The sequence below is a fragment of the Rhinolophus sinicus genome, chromosome 10 (assembly GCF_057876585.1).
Source record: "Rhinolophus sinicus isolate RSI-liver-muscle chromosome 10, RSI-T2T, whole genome shotgun sequence".
NCBI classification, from domain to species: Eukaryota; Metazoa; Chordata; class Mammalia; order Chiroptera; family Rhinolophidae; genus Rhinolophus; species Rhinolophus sinicus.
The window spans coordinates 6666125-6686966 of NC_142510.1; the positions used below are offsets into that span (position 1 = coordinate 6666125).

General features: G+C 45.3%; 1 protein-coding gene across 2 annotated transcripts in view; it reads right to left on the bottom strand.

The window, feature by feature from the left end:
- Positions 1–20842, bottom strand: part of SHISA9 (shisa family member 9) — a 222949-nt gene that overhangs the window by 20939 nt on the left and 181168 nt on the right. For both annotated transcript variants that reach the window (XM_019750675.3, XM_019750674.3), the window contains exon 3: positions 1335–1490. In XM_019750675.3, the coding sequence (XP_019606234.2) occupies positions 1335–1490 (156 nt within the window). The remainder of the gene's footprint in view (positions 1–1334; positions 1491–20842) is intronic.

The window sequence follows — 20842 nt, forward strand, 5'->3', positions numbered from 1 at the left end:
TCTGGATGTCCGAGGAGCTCGGGGAACATGAATTCCCAAAGACAGACTCCTGGGTCAAACACTTCATAAGCTCCTAGTGTGCGCCTGGCCTCCTGCTGGGCACCAATATGGTTGTTCTGTGAATCTGACGTGTGTAGGGGGACCGTGGCAACCACAAGCTTCACAGACACGTGGCAGCGTCTGTGCTTTGGTTTCTGGTGTGAGTTTATAATGGAATTAGGATATTTCATACCAGAATCGATCAGTAAATGTCTCCCACTCCATCTCTAAGGAGGGGCTCGGCAGTGGAGGGAAGAAAAGATGAGAAGCTAATAATGAAAGAAGCACATGGTCTGAGTGTCTTCTGCCTGCCCAGCGTCTGACTGCTGTGGCTGTTGCTTTCATCCAGCAGAAGAACTCTCCTGTGAGTACACGGTTCAGAAGCCTGGCTCACCGCACGCTCCCGCACGGATGAGGGAGAGGAATGGACTGAAGGAGAACCAGGGCGGTGAGAGGCTAGTGGCAGGGCAGAGTCTCCAGAGAGATCAAAACACGGTTCAAAGCACAGCTCTGTCACCCACACCCACACGCTGCTTGATTTGGGGCAAGTGAAATGGACTTCCCGGAGTCTCAGTTTCCTAATCTGAAAATTGGGACAATAATTGCACCTTCCTCTTTGGATCACTGTGAGACAGTGAGACAGCGTCCAGGGACAGGCCTGGTCCTTGGCAAGAACTCCAGGCCACCCACCTCGTAAATATTCACATCCAGAAGAGCAGAAGCTTCCTGGGCCAGGGACGGTATGCTTCCCAGCTCCTCAAAGATGGGGTGACTATGTGGATGACGAGCGTTACCCCCTAAAGGGCAAGGCATTCAGACACCGAATGTCTGGACTCTGTGTCTCGGTTCCCTGAGGATTCACCAGGGCAGATGGTGGATGATAAAGGAGCTGAGGAGTCAGTGGGACCCAATGAGCATACAAATCCTCCTCCCCAGGAGACAGCCCCACATGGCCCATTGCCCGCCCACCCTGCCCACACACGGGGGGACTTGATCTGGTCAGAGAGAAAGCAGCTGAGGGGCTGCAGATGTACGGAGACTGCATCCCGGGTAGGGAGACACAGCATAGATAGATGATAGATAGATAGATAGATAGATAGATAGATAGATAGATAGATAGATAGATAGATGATGGATAGACAGATAGATGATAAAGAGACAGAAGAGAAATGGAGATAGGCAGAGATTTTGAGAGCTAGATATAGCTAGATGAAGAAAGAGAGAGTTTGGAAAAATAGAAAAAGAGGCAGAAAAAGTTGGGGAGCAGGAGAGAGGCTAAACGGAAAGGCTCTTACCGACCGCCTTCAAGGACGCGTACTTGTTGAGCTCTTTGCCGGGCGGCTGCTGTTCGTACGGGTTGCAGATCTGGCCCAGGTTGGGGTAGGAGTGTGGGTGGCCCATCTGCTGCAGCAGAGGCGAGGTGGGCATGGCGTTGTTCATCGGGGTGGTGTCTGGAAGCAAAGACACAGAGGGACATGGTCACAGACAGTGCAGGACCTTCTGGCCACGCCCACCATCGCCACATCTGTCAAACCCAAAATTCCTTTAGGGACGCGAGAGGAAGAACGGCAGAGGATATGCAGACACATCAGGGATCACCAAACACAGTCTTCACTGGGGAGCAGCTGAGGACAGATGGGTGAAGGGTGTGCCCAGAACTCGCCCCCCCTCTAAATTACCACAGGGTCCTATCATTGGAGGGACACTTTTTTGTCATCGAAACAATAGACGTATAAGAAGATGGTCAGCATCAGGAAGAGTCAAGGAGATGCAAGTCAGGACACAATAAGAAGCTATTCCTTTACCAAGAGAGTGGCAAACATTAAAAGGACTGCAAGACACCAATGCTGGCAAAGACTGGAAACTGGGCCGTCTCATAAACGGACAACGGACGTGTGTTTGGAGTGCAGAAAGGAACCTGGGAGTGTGGACTGAAATGTAAAGTGCGTGCTTGTGTTGGCCAAATAATACCACTTCTAGAGACTGAGCCTTCAGAAATACAAGCATCAGAATGTAAGGGTATTTTCTCAGAGATGTTCTTTGCACCATTTGTAAAGCGGAAAAAAACAACAACAACAACCCACACAGATATACAATCTGAGCTTCTATCAATATGGGAATTCTTTTTTTCATTTTAATACTCATTTCTTTTACTTCATTACTTTTGAGCATATTCATTTTCTCATTCCCATTCACTCTTTAAATTTATTTCATTGTGTAATAATTGATTTCTATGCCAAATCTGCATAACACATATATATAAGTTACTAGCCCACCAGCCAACTTAGGAACAAGAACATAATCCACGCTCACAAAATTCTTAAATAAATTATTGTACATCCATGTTATGTACATAATACATACATGCGTATGATGGAATACCATTCAGATAAAAAAACATTAAGTTAAAAATCAGTTAACTCCATTCAGGTCAAACTGGAGAGTTTCTTATGGTTTATATTGTTAAGGGGGAAAAAGAAAACGTCAAAGCAAAGCAAATAATATAGTGTTTTTGTTAAAGAAAAGGAAATCTATGCATATTTTTGCATGCTATGGTTTGCGAAGTCAGAAAAATAAGTGAAAACACACAAACTTAATACCAGCTACTTCAGGGAATAAGATTCATGGAGACAGAGTTTCAAGAAGGTTTCCCTGCGGAAATGTCCTCTGAATTGAGATCTGGGGACCTACATGTCAGTTAAGTGTGGAGGAAGAAAGAAGGTTCTGGGGAGGGTGTTCCAGGCAGAGGGAACAGTACGGACAAAAGTCATGAAGTTGGAAGGAACGCCTCATTGTCACAAGCTGAAAGGATGTTCCCTGGCCTCTCGCCATGCGTGGCTGGAGAGCCGAGAGTGAGGGAAGTGGGACGAGGTGGGGCTGAGAGGCTGGCAGGACCTAGTAGACCTTGTTAAATGTTTCTGTCTCCCTCCTGAGCGCCACGGGGTGGACGGACAAGAGGCAAGAGTGACATGGAGACAGCAGTCTACATGACATAATTATGGCTCAATTTCAGAGCGGCAATATGCATTCTCTCCAACTTCATGAAGCACGTGTGCACATCCAAATACGCATGGCACTGGTGTGGGGGTGCTTTGCGAGACCCCCCCGCTGCTAATAGCTCGTAGCTGCCTCTAGTATTCAGAGAATTGCTCTCTAGGCTGGTGGGAGCCACCACCCATGGTTAAGGTGCTCCGTATACCTCACCCTCACCACCTGAGCTGGTTGGCAACCAATGCCCGGCTGACACTATGGTACAAAGACCAGCCCCTTGAGGCAAGGTGGGGATGGCTTATGGAGCAATGGATACCACAGACCTCCTATGGATTGGGACAGGTTTAGGGCAGGGGTTGGCAACTTGTTCTGTAAAGGGCCAGATTGTAAATAGTTGAGGCTTTGCAACTACTCAACTCTGCCTTGTAGCAAGAAAGCAGACATATGTAAATGATGGGTGTGCCAATAAAACTTTATTTACAAAACCAGGTGGCAGCTGGATTCAGTCCAAGGCCTGTAGTTTTTCAACTCCTGGCCTAGACTTTATCTGAGATCCTTGTGTGTGAGATCCTTTATCTTTCCTATTTTGTTTTCCTTACAGCCTTAGAGCGTGTGAGTGTGCGTATGTGTTACCTGAAGGGCATTCCCTCGAGTCTCATGCACTTGAACCCCTCTTTTAAACGCTGCTTCTAGACAATTCAACCCATGAAATGCATGATGTTGGGCTTTAGAAACCAATAAACCCAAATGGAAAGAGGCCACGATTGCACAGCTGAGACGCAGAGATAAGGAGAGTATTTTTATCACTGCACATACAGGGGCCATCACACAAGCCCAACTGTCTAATGGAAATGTTGCCAAACATAAGCCCAGTAAGCCAGCCTGTGGCCAGCGTCTGAGGATGCAGGCGTAGCCTTCTGCCATGATGGCTTTCTGGCTGACATTCAGCCAGGGCAGGGGAGGCTGAAGATGAATGAAGTAATGGTGGGAGAGGTACACCCTTCACTCCAAGATCCTCTGACATGTTCCTCTCCCGAGGAACCTTCCGGGGAGGTCTGTCTGCTTCCCCTGGACTTGTCAGGCCAGACGGGATGTGTGCCCAAATGTCATGCCAGTTGGAAGTGGCTTATACTAAGTTCTCACTGTTTGCTGTTCTGTGGTTTTGTGTGTGTTTTTTAATGATACACTTTTCTAGTGGACAGTTACTGTTCTGTGTGTTCAGAACCGCCTTCCCCACACTATTTCATCACTATTTGAATCATAGGATGAGCCGCCAATCATGGAAACTGTCTTAGTTTGGGTTTCCCCAGAATATGTCACTGAGATAAGGACTCAAGTGCAAGGAAAATTGGGAGGTGATCTCAGGAAATCCTGGTAAGAAAGGGGGGTGGAGGAGTAAGGCAGGGAAGAGAAAAGCTGATGGCGAGTGCAGGGCCAAGCAAAAGGCAACGGGTAAAGTGGATTTTCATCCCTCTCTGGAACTCTGGTTTGTTGGTGAACAGAATGTTTCAGAATTCTGTTACCCCTTCGTATTTGTACCCCAGTTCCCATTAGTCACTGGATGAGGGCTGGGAGACAGTAATTCCTTGGCACTTGCAACTTGCCCTGGTAATGGGCACAGTGAGCTCTGGTGGCCGGAGAAACTTACTCAGTGACGTGATTGGGCCAGAAGTGAGCACGTGGTATAGGCTGGGCCAATCAGAGTTCCTCCCTGAATTTTTCTATGGGGAACCTTGGGAGTCAAGGAACCAGGCAGCCATCAATTCAAGTGAATTAGAATCTACCTTGTGGACAAAAATCTGTCTTTATTGTGAAGGAATAAGGACAACAGGAGAGAAGCAGAGGAGAGAGGGAAGCCACTTCCTAAATAAGCTCGTGTGCTTTGGGGTCACTGTCCCTGGCAATGCAGACTTCTGACTAGTGCGACTGTTGTCTGTACCTGACCAGAAGGGAGGCAAAGCCAGAGGAGTGTGTCAGAAGGAAAAGGTGTTGCCCGTAGGTTTTCTACGAAGTTTCAGCAGGTATTTAAAATTGCCTTAATAGTGCCTAGAGAATACCCAAGGATATTCCTAAGCTAACTAACTAATGTCTTAATGGGAGGTCTTTCTTGTTTCCTGGAAATAGATCCCAAACGCTAGCCTGTCCAGTTACGGAACTGACACCCCCTAAGCCCATCATCCAGTGGGAGCCCTTTCTCCCATCTCTTTGCGTCCTCAGGCCCAGGTCCCAACCACTTGGCTCAAATCCTGTTTCCAGGCCTGCCAGGGGAAATGCTAAACACTTCATTAAAGGAAAAAAAAAAACCTGTAGAGATGTTCCTCATGGCTTGGGACAGCCTTTTATACTATTAAACTGCATATTTAATATTCCATTCCAAAGTATTTGCTTTGGGGCGATTTCTCCCAAGTCCTGAGCTGCCTCAAGGGCAGCGAGTAGTTACTTAATGTAAATGAGCGAGACGGAGATGGGTCACCAAAGCGATCCTGCACAAAAGAGGGGCCCAGGCTGCCCCCAACGTTCCCGCTTTCACATTCAGAACCACAGGAAGCAAATTTCTGGCAGTTTTAGAAAGCCATTTCGTGCTAGCTTCCAGGCACCGAAGATTCAGAAATATTAAAATCCAGTCTCTGGGCCGCAATGAAGAATTATTAAACTGACATTTGTGACTGGGTTTTTATGTTATTTTCATTTTCCTGAATAGGAAGATGGACCAGCCCTGGCAACCCAGTTTCTCAGAGTTTTCCACAAATACATCCAGCTAAAGAGGAGAAACAAAAGCATAGCTGGGAGGTAAGCCCAGCTTGGCATCCAAGGAAAATAGAATAATAGGGTGAGTGAAGAGTGGGTAAGATCTGGGTTATAATCTGCAAATCCTGCCTTTGCCACTTGAGAGAATATAAAGGTAGGCAGGTAGATAGGTAGATAGATAGACAGATAGATTTGAATATATGTGTATATGTAGTGTGTATATGTGTGTATGCATTTATAGGTATACAGAGGGTGCCAAAACATGTATACATATTTTAAGAAAGGAAAACTGTATTAAAATTGTAATATTCAATATATACCAATAACAAAAGATGAATACAAGTCGTGTGTATACATTTTTTGGCGTCCCCGGTACATATGTATATATATTTTTTTATTTATCTATCTTTTGCACAGTCATGACTGTAGAGAGAACGCAGTAGGACCAACAATGTCTCATTCTCAGCAGCAGCATTTCCCTGCTAGACCTACTTTGGTCCCAGAGGCATCTTACCCAGCTCACGTCTGTAGAAAGACACTTCCTACCCAATGCCACCAGAAGCCTTTCCCGGCCTCAATATAATTTTCCAACCTCGTGTTGATGCTTAGAAATACGTAGCAAGGAGAGAGCAGGGGTCCTGCCACAGAACCTCTCACTGCAGGGCAATGGGTCCCATACAGTGGTGTGGAGTGAGACTCTTCTTTCTCTCCCAAGCAGACAGTTAGCACAGGTAAACTCAGACAAAAGTCATATACTCAGAAAGGCTAAATAGAAAAGCACATTAACAAAGTAAAAAATTTTACCCTGGCTCCTCTAAGTAGTATAATCCTATTTTACAGATAAGGAAACGAAAGCTCAGAGAAGTTGAGGTATTTGCCCAAAGTCACACAGCATGTTAGTAACTACCAGGATCTGGTACCAGCTTTGTCTGCTGGCAAAATTGGGGTTTCCTCCACTAAGTGGGCTTCCTCTAGCATGGACCAAAGAGAAACTACAGGCTCATCACTGAGCCTCCTCTATGAGAGAGACCCTTCTGTCTTGAGTTTCTTCCTTCTTGTAACATCTCCCACTCAGACGAGTAAACCCCTGGCCAGATCTTTTGTTTCCTCTTTTGTCCAGAGAGGAGAACCTACTGTTTTATCCAGGGAACATGCAGGCCTCCCACCACCCTGAGAATCCCCTACTGCCTTGTGGAAGCCACCTGTGTTCTGAGCTCTCCGACGTGGCTCGCCCATCCATTCCTCCTCACATACGTGAGTGCCGAAGGTGTGCCAGCCATGGTGCTTGGCGGACAAGTCCGAGCTCTCACAGCACTTACTAACTAAAGGAACTCATACGATTTTCCCAAAGCTTTTTCGTCGCTTAGAGGTACCACATTGTTGCCTGGCCCACGGGCCATGTTGGTTCTGCCCAGGGTCCTCCTTCATCATCCCTCTTTCCAGCACTCTCTCTGTGCCCCATGACGCAGCCTCTACAGACTCTCTCCACAGACACCACCATTCAGAAGGCCATAATGAAATAAGAACTGCGTTTTGAGTCAGTCAGTTCTGGATTCAAATTCTGGCTCTTCTATTTACCAACAGCAGCATCTTTGGGTGTGTTACAAAGCCTTTCTCAGCCTCAGTCTTCTCAGCTCGAAAATGGGACGACAGCTTCCTCACAGGGTTACTGTGGGGCTGTATGTACCCCATCTTAGCATTACACCTGAAACATAGTATGCATCCAACATATCATAGCTAAAGCTTTATTGCTTCCAATTGTCCAGGAAACCAACACAACGTGATGGGGTGGCCATGAGAAGCAGAGGGTGTTAGGTTCCATGAGGCCCTCTGGACTCAGAATTCCTGGACATATTCCAGATTATTCAACTGTCTCAGAACTGGACAAATGAGAAGGACCAGGCAGCAGATGTCCCTGCAGGGGCCATTTGCACTGGTAATTCTCTTAACAACAAGAAAAGAGAATAGACCTTCAGAAATCATAACAGAACCCTGGCTTTTAGCTCTATTTTCCTTTCTAGCCTTTCCAAACATTGATGCTCAACATCCTTTTTAAGAGAAAGCCTGAAAATTATAGTTTGAAACACCACATAGATTTTTCTCAGGCCACAAGGAAGCAAGCAAAAAATCAAATCAAATCCAACTCAAAACTACCCTGAATTTGTCAAAGGAGAACATAGCAGGCTAGACTCTCACCAGAAAAGGTTTATGTAGAAAAAAGAATTAAATCCATCTTACTGAATCTTGGTGGCAGAGGGATTTGCAACTGAGAAAAAAATGCACATGTCTCATTGTAAAAACTATAGCAAATGAGGCATTTGTGTTACCCAAGGGTTTATATCTCTAAGCATGCGATTTTTTTTATTGTGACCACTTACAATGGGAATATTTTAAAACTGGAGCTGTTAAACAAATATTTACTTAATGCTCACTTTCGGCCAGCTTTTATGCAGGCTCTGGGGGATAAACATTTCAAATCTCAGGTTGTACTCCGAGGAGATGACAGTCTGTGCTTAGGAGGGAGGCCAAGAGTAAGGTGAGATGTAGGACGTTAAAATCAGCATGGTTGGTGCCATGATACAGCAAAACACAGAGTCCCATGAAGGCACACGGGAGAGGGTACCAAACCCGGTTAGAGGACCTTCTTCGTCTACATTTTGAAAAAGAGAGACTATCTCAGGACGAGGAGGAAGTAGCCTCATGTGTATGGTCAAGAAGCGACACTGGATTGGTTTCACTTCTAAAACAGGACATGTCTGAGGTGGCTAAACGCACCACTGATGGCTCAGCATCACCATGGTAAACACCAGAGGTGGTTTGATACTCACAGCTGCCATTTCCCAGGGAGTCAACGTCCTGAGATTGTACAACCATGGTCCCTTCCCTCAACAGCCCCGGCGTGGTGTGGTTGTTTAATTTATAAATTAGGCACAAGAAAAGATGAACAACAATACCTAATGACAAAATAGAACAATTATAACAATGTACTGTAATAAAATGGTGTCACTGTGGTCTCTCTCTCTCTCTCTCTCAAACTATCTTATTGGACTGGACTCACCTTTTCACTTACAGGGAGCACTTTCCGGCTTCTCTTTGGCATTTCCGCATCGCCAGCATCACCACTCGTGCACTTTGGGGCCATTATTAAGTAAGATAAGGGCTCCCTGAACACAAGCACGGTGATACCACGGCAGATTTGATAACCAAGGTGGCTACTATGTGACTAATGGTCGGGGCGGCAGCGTATGTGGCGTGGAGACAAGAGTCATGTCACGGGTGAGACAACGCGAGATTTCATCACACTCTACAGAACGGTGCACAATTTAAAGTTATGATTTGTTTATTTCTGGGGTTTTTCCTTTACTATTGTCAGACCACAGTTGGCGGTAGGTAATTGAAACCATGGGTGAGGGGGGACCACCATACGTCTGCAGGGACCTCTTCCAACACAAGGCCACATTCTGAGGTACTGGGGGCTAGGACTGCAGCAGGTCAATTTGGGGAGACACAATTCAACCTGCAACACTCCTTTCACTTCCCTTCTTCATCCACATGGAAACGTTTGTTTCTTTTCAATGCCTGTTTTCCCACACCTCTGAAGTCAGGGAATTTTTCTCCTCTACCCCTCCATTCCAGTGCTTAGCCTGGCTCCTCACACAGAACTGAATTCTAATACAGGACAAAATGAGGAAACAAAGAACACTTTTCCCCCGGAGATCTGCTGTATGATGGGCAATATGCAAGACGCTTTACCTAGAAGTCAGCTCTTTCTCTAAAAAAAAAATAAAAACACACACACAAAAAAAAACCATGCATTGAATGTATTGGCAACAGCCATTTCAGTTGCTCTGAAATTTGTTTTTTTCTTTTTTGAGTGTGTGTGCAGTGGATAAGTGCTTTGTTTATGGACCATTTGATGTCTGGGATAGCAAATAATAGCAACAAAAAAAAAAGCAAAGCAACATGACAAATGAGCAAACTGGGCTCAGCTTACCCAAACACGGAGGATGCTAGGTGTGTATCCCTCAAGTGAGACACAGCACACAGGCCCCGTGGATGGAGGGTGAGATGTGTCCCACATCAAGTCTCTAGGAAAGATAATTTGACACAGCAGGTGGAAGACCCTCTAGACAGTCCCACCTCAGGGGCTGCGTGAGGAGGAATTTTTCAATAGGCACCCAATAGGCCGTGAGCTCGTGCTTTGGCTGAAGCTTCATACTGCCAATGCATAGAGACGTGCTGCTCTTTGATTTCCCTGTCACCATACATTTTGTCTATTAAGGAGCACACCTGAGACTGCAAATCTCCCGCACTTAGCTTTGAAATTCCATTTTTAAAGGCCTGTCACACAGAGGATAGGTGAATAGTTATTGGATTCACAGCGATGAACTATCTCTCTTCTGCTTTTCGAGATCTTCTAAAGTTCCCCCACATCGCTTCCTCTGTCACTCAAGATGCCAATCTCTCCTCTTGAGAAGTATCTGAGAGCAAAGTGAAGTTATGGAGAGAGAATGGATCATTTAGAGACAGAAGACTTGGGTTCAAATCCTCATCCAGTAACGTATCAGCGGTAAGACCTTAAGGAAATTCATTGATCTCTGACACCTCCATTTCATTACATACGAAATGGGGGAAATGGGAAACTAAGAATTACTGAGTGCAACACATATGCCAGCGAAAGTATTGAAAGCAGGATTTCAAAGAGATATTTGCACCCCCCTGTATATTACAGCATTATTCACAACGGCCAAGATGTAGAAGCACCCCCAGTGTCCACTGATAGATGAAGGGATATACAAACTGTGGCATAGTGATACAATGGAATGTTATTCAGCTTCCAAAAGGAAGGAAATTGTACAATTCTGTAATACATCACAAAAATTGCATTGTGTGTTCACCCCCTAAAGTCACATCTCCTTTCATCACTATATATTTGACCCTCTTTACCCTCTTCTACCAACCCTCCTTCCCCCTTACCCTCTGGTAACCTCTACACTGTTGTCTGTGTCTGTGAGGTTTTGCTTGTTTGTTTGTCTTGTTTGTGCACTTGAAACCTATATAATTTTATTAACCAATGTCCCCCTCGATAAATTTAATTTTAAAAAATAGGAATGCCAAAAAAAAAAAAGAGGAAGGAAATTCTGACACATCCTATAACATGGTGAAATAAGCCAGTCGCAAAAAGACTCATGCTGTATGATTCCACTTGTACTACGAGGTACCTAGTGTAACCAAAGTCACAGAGACATGAAGTGGAATGGTGCCAGGGGCTGGGGGTGGGGGGCAGGCAGGAGGAGGGGAATAGGGAGTTAGTGTTTAATGGGTAGAGAGTTTTCATTTTGCAAGATGAAAAAATTCTGGAAGTTGGCTGCACAACAATGTGAATATACTTAATGTTACTGAACTGTATACTTAGATGGTACATTTTATGCTGCGTATTCTTTACCACAATTTGAAAAAAAATAAAAAAGCCCTACACACACGGAGTGCTTTATCCACATGCCCTTGATTATACCCAAATCCATTCCATAAATTAGGTATTGCTGTACTCATTTTGCAGATGAGAAGGCTGAGGCAAAGGGAGGCTTTGAACCACTTATTCAAGGTCACGAGCAGCAGAGACAAAATCCAAAGCCAGTGCTTTTTCTTCCATACCATCTGATTATCTATGACAGAGCTCAGGAAAGGATAAAACCAGACATATCCTGAAAACACTGACCTTAGCAGTAGGCACACAGAAGTGTCTATAATGTGAGATCCTTTTCACCATGACATTTGCACTTTTAAAAAATATTCAAGCCCCAATAAAAACAACCTCACCATTTATTTCCCTACGAACTCTCAGACTGTTGAATAAACTAAGTCCTCTCTAATTACAGGCTGAGCAAATTTATTCATTGAACAACCCACTTATTAAATAATCACCAGGTGCCAATCTTAAACCAGGTCTCTTTCCGGAGACCTGGGAAAGAGAAACGAATAAAACCCACCCTGCCAATGAGAAGCTCCCAGTCCAATGTGGGGAGCAGACAGGTAGACAGTTTCCCTATAACACGTGATAGTAAAGGAACTACAAAGTCAGAGGCAACCCCTGTTTCAAGATGATGTTGTCATCCCTCCTATACCAAATTCCTAAAAATGATTATCAAAATATTAAAAAAAACGTAAAAGATGCAAAACGATAATCAGACATCATTACACATCGATACGAATAGCAAAAACAAAATAAAAATCTGACAATGTTAAGTCCTGGGGAGGATGTGGAGTAACTGCAATTCTACACACTGCTGGTAGCAATGAAAATGGTATAACCCCTTTGGGAAAGTCGTTTCAAAGTTTCTTACAAAGTTAAACGCATACATACAAGGAGGACCCCACAATCCCACTCCTAGGTGCTTCACCAAGAGAAATGAAAACTTAGGCTCACACAAAACCCTGTATGATGTTGAAAGTGCATTCATTCATGGTCATCAAAAACTGAGAACAAGCCAAATGGCCTTCAGTTGGTGAACTGACAAACAAGCTGCAGAACATCCAAACAATGGAATACCACTCAGGAATAAAAAGGAACAGACTATTAATATACTTATTATGCTAAGTGAAAGAAGGCAGATGCAAAATGCCGGATACTACATGATGGCATTGATGTGACATTCTGGACACGGCAAAAGTACAGGGACAGAAAACAGAGCTGTGGTTGCCAGGGGTTTGGAGGGGGGGTTGGCTACAAAGGGGCAGCCTTTGTAGGGACTTTGGGGGTGAGGTGGGGAGACGGAACCATTATGTGCCTTGATTGTGGTCGTTAGATGACTATGCAATTTGTCAAAACTCAAAGGACTATTCACCAAAGAGAATGAATTTTACTGTATATAAATTACAACATAGATTTAAAAGGTTTTAAAGAAATACGTGACGGCATCGCCTTGCTTAGAAAGAGAGCACTGCTGACAGACCACAAAGCTGTGAGGGATGTTTGAAACATGGGGCCCAAAGGGGATTGGATTAAAAACGGAATCTGAGCCAGAGAGTCGAGCTGCAGTAGATAAGAGTCAAACATCCAAGAGGTGGGAGATACTGGAAATGGGAGGGGGAGGGGATTGCCAGGTTATTAATTTTGTGCTCTCATGGAAGTCGCTGCTAGGTACGTAGATCCCAAACCATCCTTCCTCTTCCCCATCCCTCTGGCTTCTTCAAACTTGTGTGACTTGGTACAGGGTCAGAGTCCTGTAGGATTCAACATGGTGAATATTTGTCAACCAAGCTGTGGGTAGTCAGTTCACCTTAAAAGTTAGAAAGCAGGTAGACACCCCGAATATATCTACGTATCTTTGTGGGAACCAAGAGTTCAAGTGTGAAAGTAATTGAAAAGAGTCTACATTCATTGAACAAACACTTCGGGCACCTTATAAATACCTGGTCCTAACGACCCCTGGGAGCTGGACGTCAGACTCCTGGGTCATCTAAGTCAAGAAACTAAGTTAACCAGAGGCTATTTGCCTCACAGACTCTTCAGCAAGTCTCCTACCTGCCCGATAACTCCTTCACATTATAAAGCCATCAAAGTCCTGAGTCAACGTCAACCCAAAGACAGAGCTCTATATAAATATGTCCAGTCTCGTCCCACCCGTGTCATCCTGTCCCCAACACAATACTTGTACTGTGACACGCACATCCTTTTCCCAGGGAGAAGTAGCAGAGGGAGGTTTGAGCTATGACTGTCCCTCTTTCCCTTGAGGGGACTCTGTTCCCATCCAATGGCCTTGTCACATTCTTTAATTTTCCAATTGGGCCATGAGTTCCTGGATTTCCATACTGAACCTCAAAGTTATTAATTCATTGAAAGGAGAGGACTTTCACTTTCCCCAGCCCCACGCTCCTTCCCAAGGCCAAGCGGCACACTTAGCTAAGAGACGATTTCCCTCAATGACTGGAACAGAAAAGGAGGAGAAATGTGGGTTTACTTGGGTGTGAAGCCTGGCTCTGCCTTTTAGTAGCTGGATGAATTTGAGTCAATTTCTTAACATCTCTGGTTCTGTTTCCTCAGCTATAGAATAGTGACAACCAAAATGCCTATCTTGTAATGATGCTGTGAGGATAAAATAAGATAAAGCCTGTATAATCCTTTATGCCTAGCGCATTGTCAACACTCTACTAGAGATTTGAGAATTGTTATTGTCATGGAAATAACTGGCCACTCAAAGCGTTAAATATCAACACATGAGGCAGGAATAAAATTTGCTTCAGTTCTCAGGCCACATTGTATTTAATATCAGGCCTTTCTAGAGTTACTAATACTATTACTGAATGGGGCAATAAAAAGAATCCAGCTAGCCTCTGAGAAATTAGACCTGGGATTACCCCAAGCTAGCCAGTGTCTTCCTAGAGACCACCTCATCTTCTCTCTGGACATTATTGCGAGGCACAAATATGGCTTCTCTCTAAGGCCTCATAGACCCATGGCTGGGGGCTGGCTTCTCTATTCCATGTTCCCAGGTCTCTGGCACAGACAGAGGCATGGAGGTGGGAATTTGTCTGTGTTGCTGGGGACACGAGGGCTCTCCCAGCGTCTCAGAGCTAGATGACTCTGCCAAATAGCCAAGTGGTTAAATGTTGAGGGCTGTGAATGAGGCTCATCTGTCACTCGTGGGTGGGCATCAGCTCCATCTGCTGTGTCAGGAGCCCGGAGAGGGATTGGAGGAAGCAACCGGTAAAGCGTGAGGCCCTAGACCGGAGGCAGAAGCCTCCTCAGGAGACTGTAGAACTGTGTACCCTGAAGACTTTCCCAGTCCCTTCAAGAGTTTTACATATGGGAAAAAACAAACCAAAAAACCCCCACCAAGACCTAAAGAAGAAGTAGGCTTGTCCATGGTCACTCAGCCAAATGTGCATTAGTGCCAGGATGAGAGTCAGCTCTCCAGAATTCTAGACTACTTCTCTCTCCACACAGACACACCTGGCCCAACTTATACCTAACCGTGGGTGGACAGGATGCTGAGGACTTGAAAATAAAATACTCCAGTTCCCCTCTCTATGCCCACATTGTTCTCCCAGTCCAAGCACCTCTCCCTCTCTCGACAACCTCAGAATACACCTGATTGTTCATTCATTCGTTCATTCGTCCATCCATCCATCCATCCCTTCATCCATCCATCCATCCATCCATCCATCCTTCCATCCAATCAATAGGGATTTGGGGCATGCCTTGTGTACAAAGCATCATCCCAAGCGATGGAAATACATTAATGAAAAAAAATGGACCAAGTTCCTGCCTCTGGGAGCTCATAATTTCATGGGCAAGACAGATATTAGACAAAAAGAAAATCACATGAATGGATATAGACTTAAAAATTATGTCAGTTTTTTAAAGGAAAAGTATTGGGCACTAGCTGTGCCTAATCCAAATGTTGGAGGATGTTATGAAGAGCTGACTGTGCACCCCCACACGTCGTTTCATGACCCTTCCTCATTGGGCAGATGGCCATAGGGCAGCCAGAGTCTCATGGAGAGTTTGCATAACAGAATCAGAGTTGAAAAGAGTCAAATTCCAGGTTTTTGATTTTCAAAACATAGCACTGATGTGGGTGGACGAGCCTTTGCTAAGCTAGCTTTTTGTGTCTGGCCCAGAAGATATGAGGAATTCAGGGCTATAGGAGAGGAAAAAGTTAGATACGAGAGCAACTGAGTGAGCTGTTGGTATGTGTTCTCTGAATGGGGTTCTGTGTGTAACCCATGGTAGAAATGAAATGCAGACGTCCGCACTTCAGATCCCCAAGCACCTCTGAGAGTTTGGACCTGGATCAGACGTGGGCTGAGCAGGGAGAAGGAAATTCAGAGACAATCAGGCTTTCCCCAGGCAGCACATGAGAAGGTTCCCCAGCCCTGGGTGCTCCTCAAGTTCAAAGGCTGGCAAACAGTCGATAATTGGAGTCCTGTGTCTTCCCCAGCCTTGGATTACCCACTCGGAAAAATAGCACCAAGTCAACAGCATGGCTTAATTATTGTCTCAACAAGAGATTGAAAACAGGAAGGAGAGAGAGATGTGGGTGATGCAAGAGCTGCAGCCCTATAAGGCCGTTATCTGTCTTGAGTTTCGGCCCACCCTACCACCCACTCCTCCATCTGAGGTTATAATATAACAATAAGCCTGCAATTATATTTTACATGTGAAAAAAAAAAATAGTGGTGAGTCAAAAGCCAGCTCACAGATGTAACTGGTACCACTAGTTACGTAAGTGGCAGGGGGCCAAGTCAGGCTAAATTCAGAACCTCCACTGTGGGTCTGTCTGTATTCTTAGGTCTGTCTGGCTGCCCTGGGCCAGGCCTACCAGTAGCCCTTGGCCCTGGTTGGTATCGGACCACCAGACCCAAGAGAGGTAGATAGTGGTGAAGATCTGGGCTCTGAAAGGCCACTGCGGAACTTGGACAGACCTTGGGTTCAGGACAAAGACACAGCAGCAGACATGGCATGGGCCGTACCCCCAAAGACTGGAGAAGAGAATGGGCACCTGTTCAGGTGTAAGGACAGATGCCTCATGTCGGCCACGAAGAAGACCGGGGATGCGTCCATCAGTGGAAGCCACTATAGATACTTAATGACCAAAGGCCGGGCCTGGAGCCCAAATATGCCTGGAGGTTATGTAACCCCCTCTGAATCTAGATGCAATCTTGGGGACCAGGGGAAGGTAGAATAATTTGAGTAAGGAAGTTGACCGATGTAATTGACTGGTGTGGAGCTTTTAACATTAGGCAGAAAAGCACATAAACAGATTAAGCAAGATTATAAATATACGTCTTCCTTCTGTGCCTCCCCCTTTCTGAGAGAAGGGCGTAAATATATGTATATATGTAAATATATGTGTATACATACATGTATATATTTATATCTTAGTTTATGTATATCTTAGCTTAACCTTTGCTTTATATTTATATAATTTATAATTACATATTACGTATAATAAATATATATTTTATATAAAGTATATATAATTTATATATTTTACATATTTATTTATATTTATGTATGTATATTTCATTTTAGAGAGAGAATTAGAACATACTTCGATTCAAATCCCAATTTTGCCACTTGATAGCTATGTGTCTTCTGCCCCAATTAGCTGTTCTCTCTTGCCTGATTTTCTTACATAAGACCTTCTAACCAGAGTGACTCTAACCCCCACCCGCCCTTGGAAGCGTGTGGATGTGTGGCAGAGGCCATTTTTTAAATTGCCAAAGTGACAAAGGGGAGGCCACCCGCACGGTGAATCAGGGTGCTAGACCTGTGAGGTCCCACCTGGGGATTCACCCCACCGGATGTGCGGACAGCGCCCCCTGCTGAGCAGCACGGGAAGTAATCCCAAGTCCCTCTGAGGCTACCAGCCCCGCTGCTCTTATGGGTCCCACATAACCCTCACCTGCTGCCTGAGTCTATGCCCACCTCAGAACCCAGCGACTGCGCATGTCCCACCCAAATCACAGCACTTCCCCTCCTCCAAAGCACTCTTATCATCCTCTCATTTACTCTTTACAGCATCTCTGGGAGGTAGGAAGAATCGCCTCCCCTTTTTAAAAGGGGGAAGAGTGACGCCTCAGAGCAAACACCCCACAGACAGATCTGGGACTCAAGCTCAGATTCTTTCTTTCCAAATCCCAGTGCCTTTTGGTGCCCCGTGCTGAGGCCTGGGACTTGCTCACAGATTTCCTGTGCCCTGGTCTATGTTGGTTACAAGTGGTCAGGAAGCAACCGGGGGTTGGGGCACCATGCGGTATTTTCCCCACAAGGAGTCTTCCTTTCCATATGTATCTCAGAGCTGACTCCTTCTAGAGATAGTGAGGGAATATGCCTGATCCCTTCGGACCTCTCTCCCTCCCACAGGCCCCCCCACTCCAGGGAGAAGGAACCTAGAGCACCAACCACACATGAAACAAGCTCCTTCCTTCTGTGCCTCCCCCCTTTCTGAGAGAAGGGCCCACCACTCACCCAGGGCCCAAGTCAAAACCTCACGCCTCCTCCTGGACTTTATGTCTTGCCCCCTGACACCCACCCCCCCAAACCCTAATGATAGTGTCGTGCGGGGAGGCCTGCGGGGTCTCTGGTCCCGCTCCCCACATAACGCAGGATATGGTGAGGCCAAAAAGGAACACCCACGGAGCCATAGGTAGGGGAGTCATACCACTATAGTCTCACTGGAGGCTGGGTTCGCTGGACGTGCGACCTGCTGTCCGTTTTGTCTGCAACCCACCGACGACTCTTTCACTCTCCTCCACTCTCCTCGGTAGCCGCAGCAGTTATATTAGCAGCTAATTGGTTAACTGGCTACAGCTGACGGCCAACTAGCCACAGCTGATGGCCATGCAATCACATTGATGGCCATTTACTACCTGAGCCAGCACCTGTCTATGTGAGGCCGAGAGCCTGGAAACTACTTTCTGGGGCTCTGCCCCCACAGATAGGCTAAATCCCATTCATCCTTTCTCATTAACATTCCTCAAGCTGCATGGCCCCCATCCCTGCCCTCATTTCCATTTCCGTGTTCCCTGCCCTAATTTCAGCCACCACCATCTCTCTGAGGACCACTGCTCAGGAAGGAGGAAAGGCCCCAGTGGGCTCACAGCTCTTCAACTCACAGGAGATGCTCAAGGATCCTTATAACGATGGGGGGTGGGGGGGGGGGAGCGTCTGTGAGTGGATTGCAGGGCCAGACTTTCAGTGGCATGAGGACGGGGAATGTCTTGTCTATGCTCTGGGAAGCCAGCATGAGAGGCTGTGCCCAGAGGAAAGACATTTGTTACTGGATAAACAAACAGGAGGCTGGAAGGCACCACAATGAAAAAACAAAAAAACAAAAACAAGCACAAGTCAAATACTATATTTTACATAGGGATGCCAGTGAGAGGCATAGGATAATACACATGGAGTCAGAAAGGACCCAGGAAATCAGCTAGTCCAAGCTCTCATTTTATGGTGGAGGGGAGAGGTGAGAACTCAGGCCAAGCGAGGTGACGTGACATGTTTAAGGCCACACGATGAGCTGGCCTGTGGGCTCTGCCACGACTAAGACACCCCCGTCAGGGTGATGTTTCCCAGAACATGTTTCTCATTTCTTTTTCTAGTTAATGTCTTCTCACCCTTTATCCATCACCTCCTCCAGGAAGCCTTCCCTGAACCCCCAACCTAGCTTAGACAGTCTACTCCCTTTGCCCTGACAGCCTTCCAGGCTTCCTCTGGCACAGAATTTACTTATCAGACTCCATTGTAATTGCTGGGTTTGTTGTTCATCTTCTCCACTAGACCACAGTTTCTTAATCTTGGCACAACCGACATCTGAGGCCGGATAATTCTTTGGTGTGGGGACCGTCCTGTGTGTTGTGGGATGTTTAGTAGCATCCTTGGTTTCTATCCGCTAGGTACCAGTAGTCCCTCCTTCCAAAGTTGTGACAACCAAAGATGTCTCCTGACATTGCCAAATGACCCTGGGGTGGGAGGGAAGGGCGGGAGAGCAAAATCTCCACCCCCACCCCCCGACCTCCCATCGATAACTGCTAATCTAGACTGTGAGGTCTCTGGGGGCAGAAACAGTATCTTCTTGTTCTGTGTATTGCATTATGCAGCTCCTCTAACCTGGTAAACATACAATAAACTGACTCTGTACTTATGAAGTGTGTGTGTGTGTGTGTGTGTGTGTGTGTGTGTGTGCACACTGCACGTGCCATTCCCACATCATGGTTTTCAAAATAATTTGTCAAAGGATGTAAGATTTTTTTTTTCTGGGATGCAATTAACCTTTCTGTGTGTTTATGTTGCATTGTTAAAACAAAAGGAACAGAAAATGTTGGTGCAATTCAGAATTTAACAACCCTTTGTTCCTGGATTGGTGAGTGTGTGAGTGAATGTGAGTGTGTGTGTGTGTGTGTGTGTGTGATCTCTTTTGACTGATAATAGTTCCCTTTTAAACAACATTCACTTGGAGAAGAAAACAAATTTTCAGTGAAACAAGAAAGCCATTTTCATAAGAGAGACCTTATTAGGTCATTAAAGCATCGTTATACATTCAGTCCCTAATGTATTAGTCTTTACTTGGGAACACATGGCAATCAAAAGGAGGTACTTTTATTACCAGATGAACAGATTAGGAAGTAAGATATTATGAAATGTGTTCTTAAACGGCAGATAAATAATTAGGTGACAAGCAAAATACATTATTCGATATTTCAAAATATTTCCACTTCATCACCAGTTTATTAAAATTCTGCCTCCTCTTTCATGGCCCACCAGGAGCTTACGTCAAGATTATTTACCAAAATAAAAACAAAACAAAACTAAATAAATAAATCATCAGAATAAGTGAATTGTGATTAAGTCACACGATTGTTTTTAACACTTTTCTGTGAGCCGAAATAGACCAGCAGAAACAGTCGCTGGGAGGCTGAACGATTGCTGTTGATGGTGAAATGGTGTTTTCCTTATTGTTTCACACACCCACAAAGGAACGGAGGGGCCACGGATGGAGCCACAGACGAGAGAATTGAGTGCACCGTAATCAAGATGACAGCGCACCTTTCAAGGGGCCCGTGTGTTGATTTGACACCCTGACTAATGACGGGGCTCAGTAACAAACTCCCCTGAGAAAGAGCAGCCAGCTGGAGTTAGATACCTGCTTTCTGTGGGGCCTCCTACTCTTAATGCCACCTGTTTCAGTAAGAACTGCTTAAGCGCTCCGTGCTCTAAAGACACACAGAGTTGTAACTGGGGAAAAAAAAAAAAGAAAAGAAAAAGAAAAAAAAAAAGGGAAAAAAAGCCTTGAGCCCTAAAAGTTAAAAGAGCAAAATACGTTCTTCGGTTAGTTGTGGTTTTTGTTTGTTTCTTTGTTTTTCCTCACTGGGAATATTAGCTCGATAAAGGCAGAAGAAAGGAGGGAGGGAGGCAGGGAGGGAGGGAGGGAATAAATTTCTTAACATACATACAACATACCAAATACTATGAGTCGCATTCACACTTCGATTATTGCATATAATAGCTCAACTAAAACAGGAGGTAAGTCCCATTATTAGTATCATTTAATACACG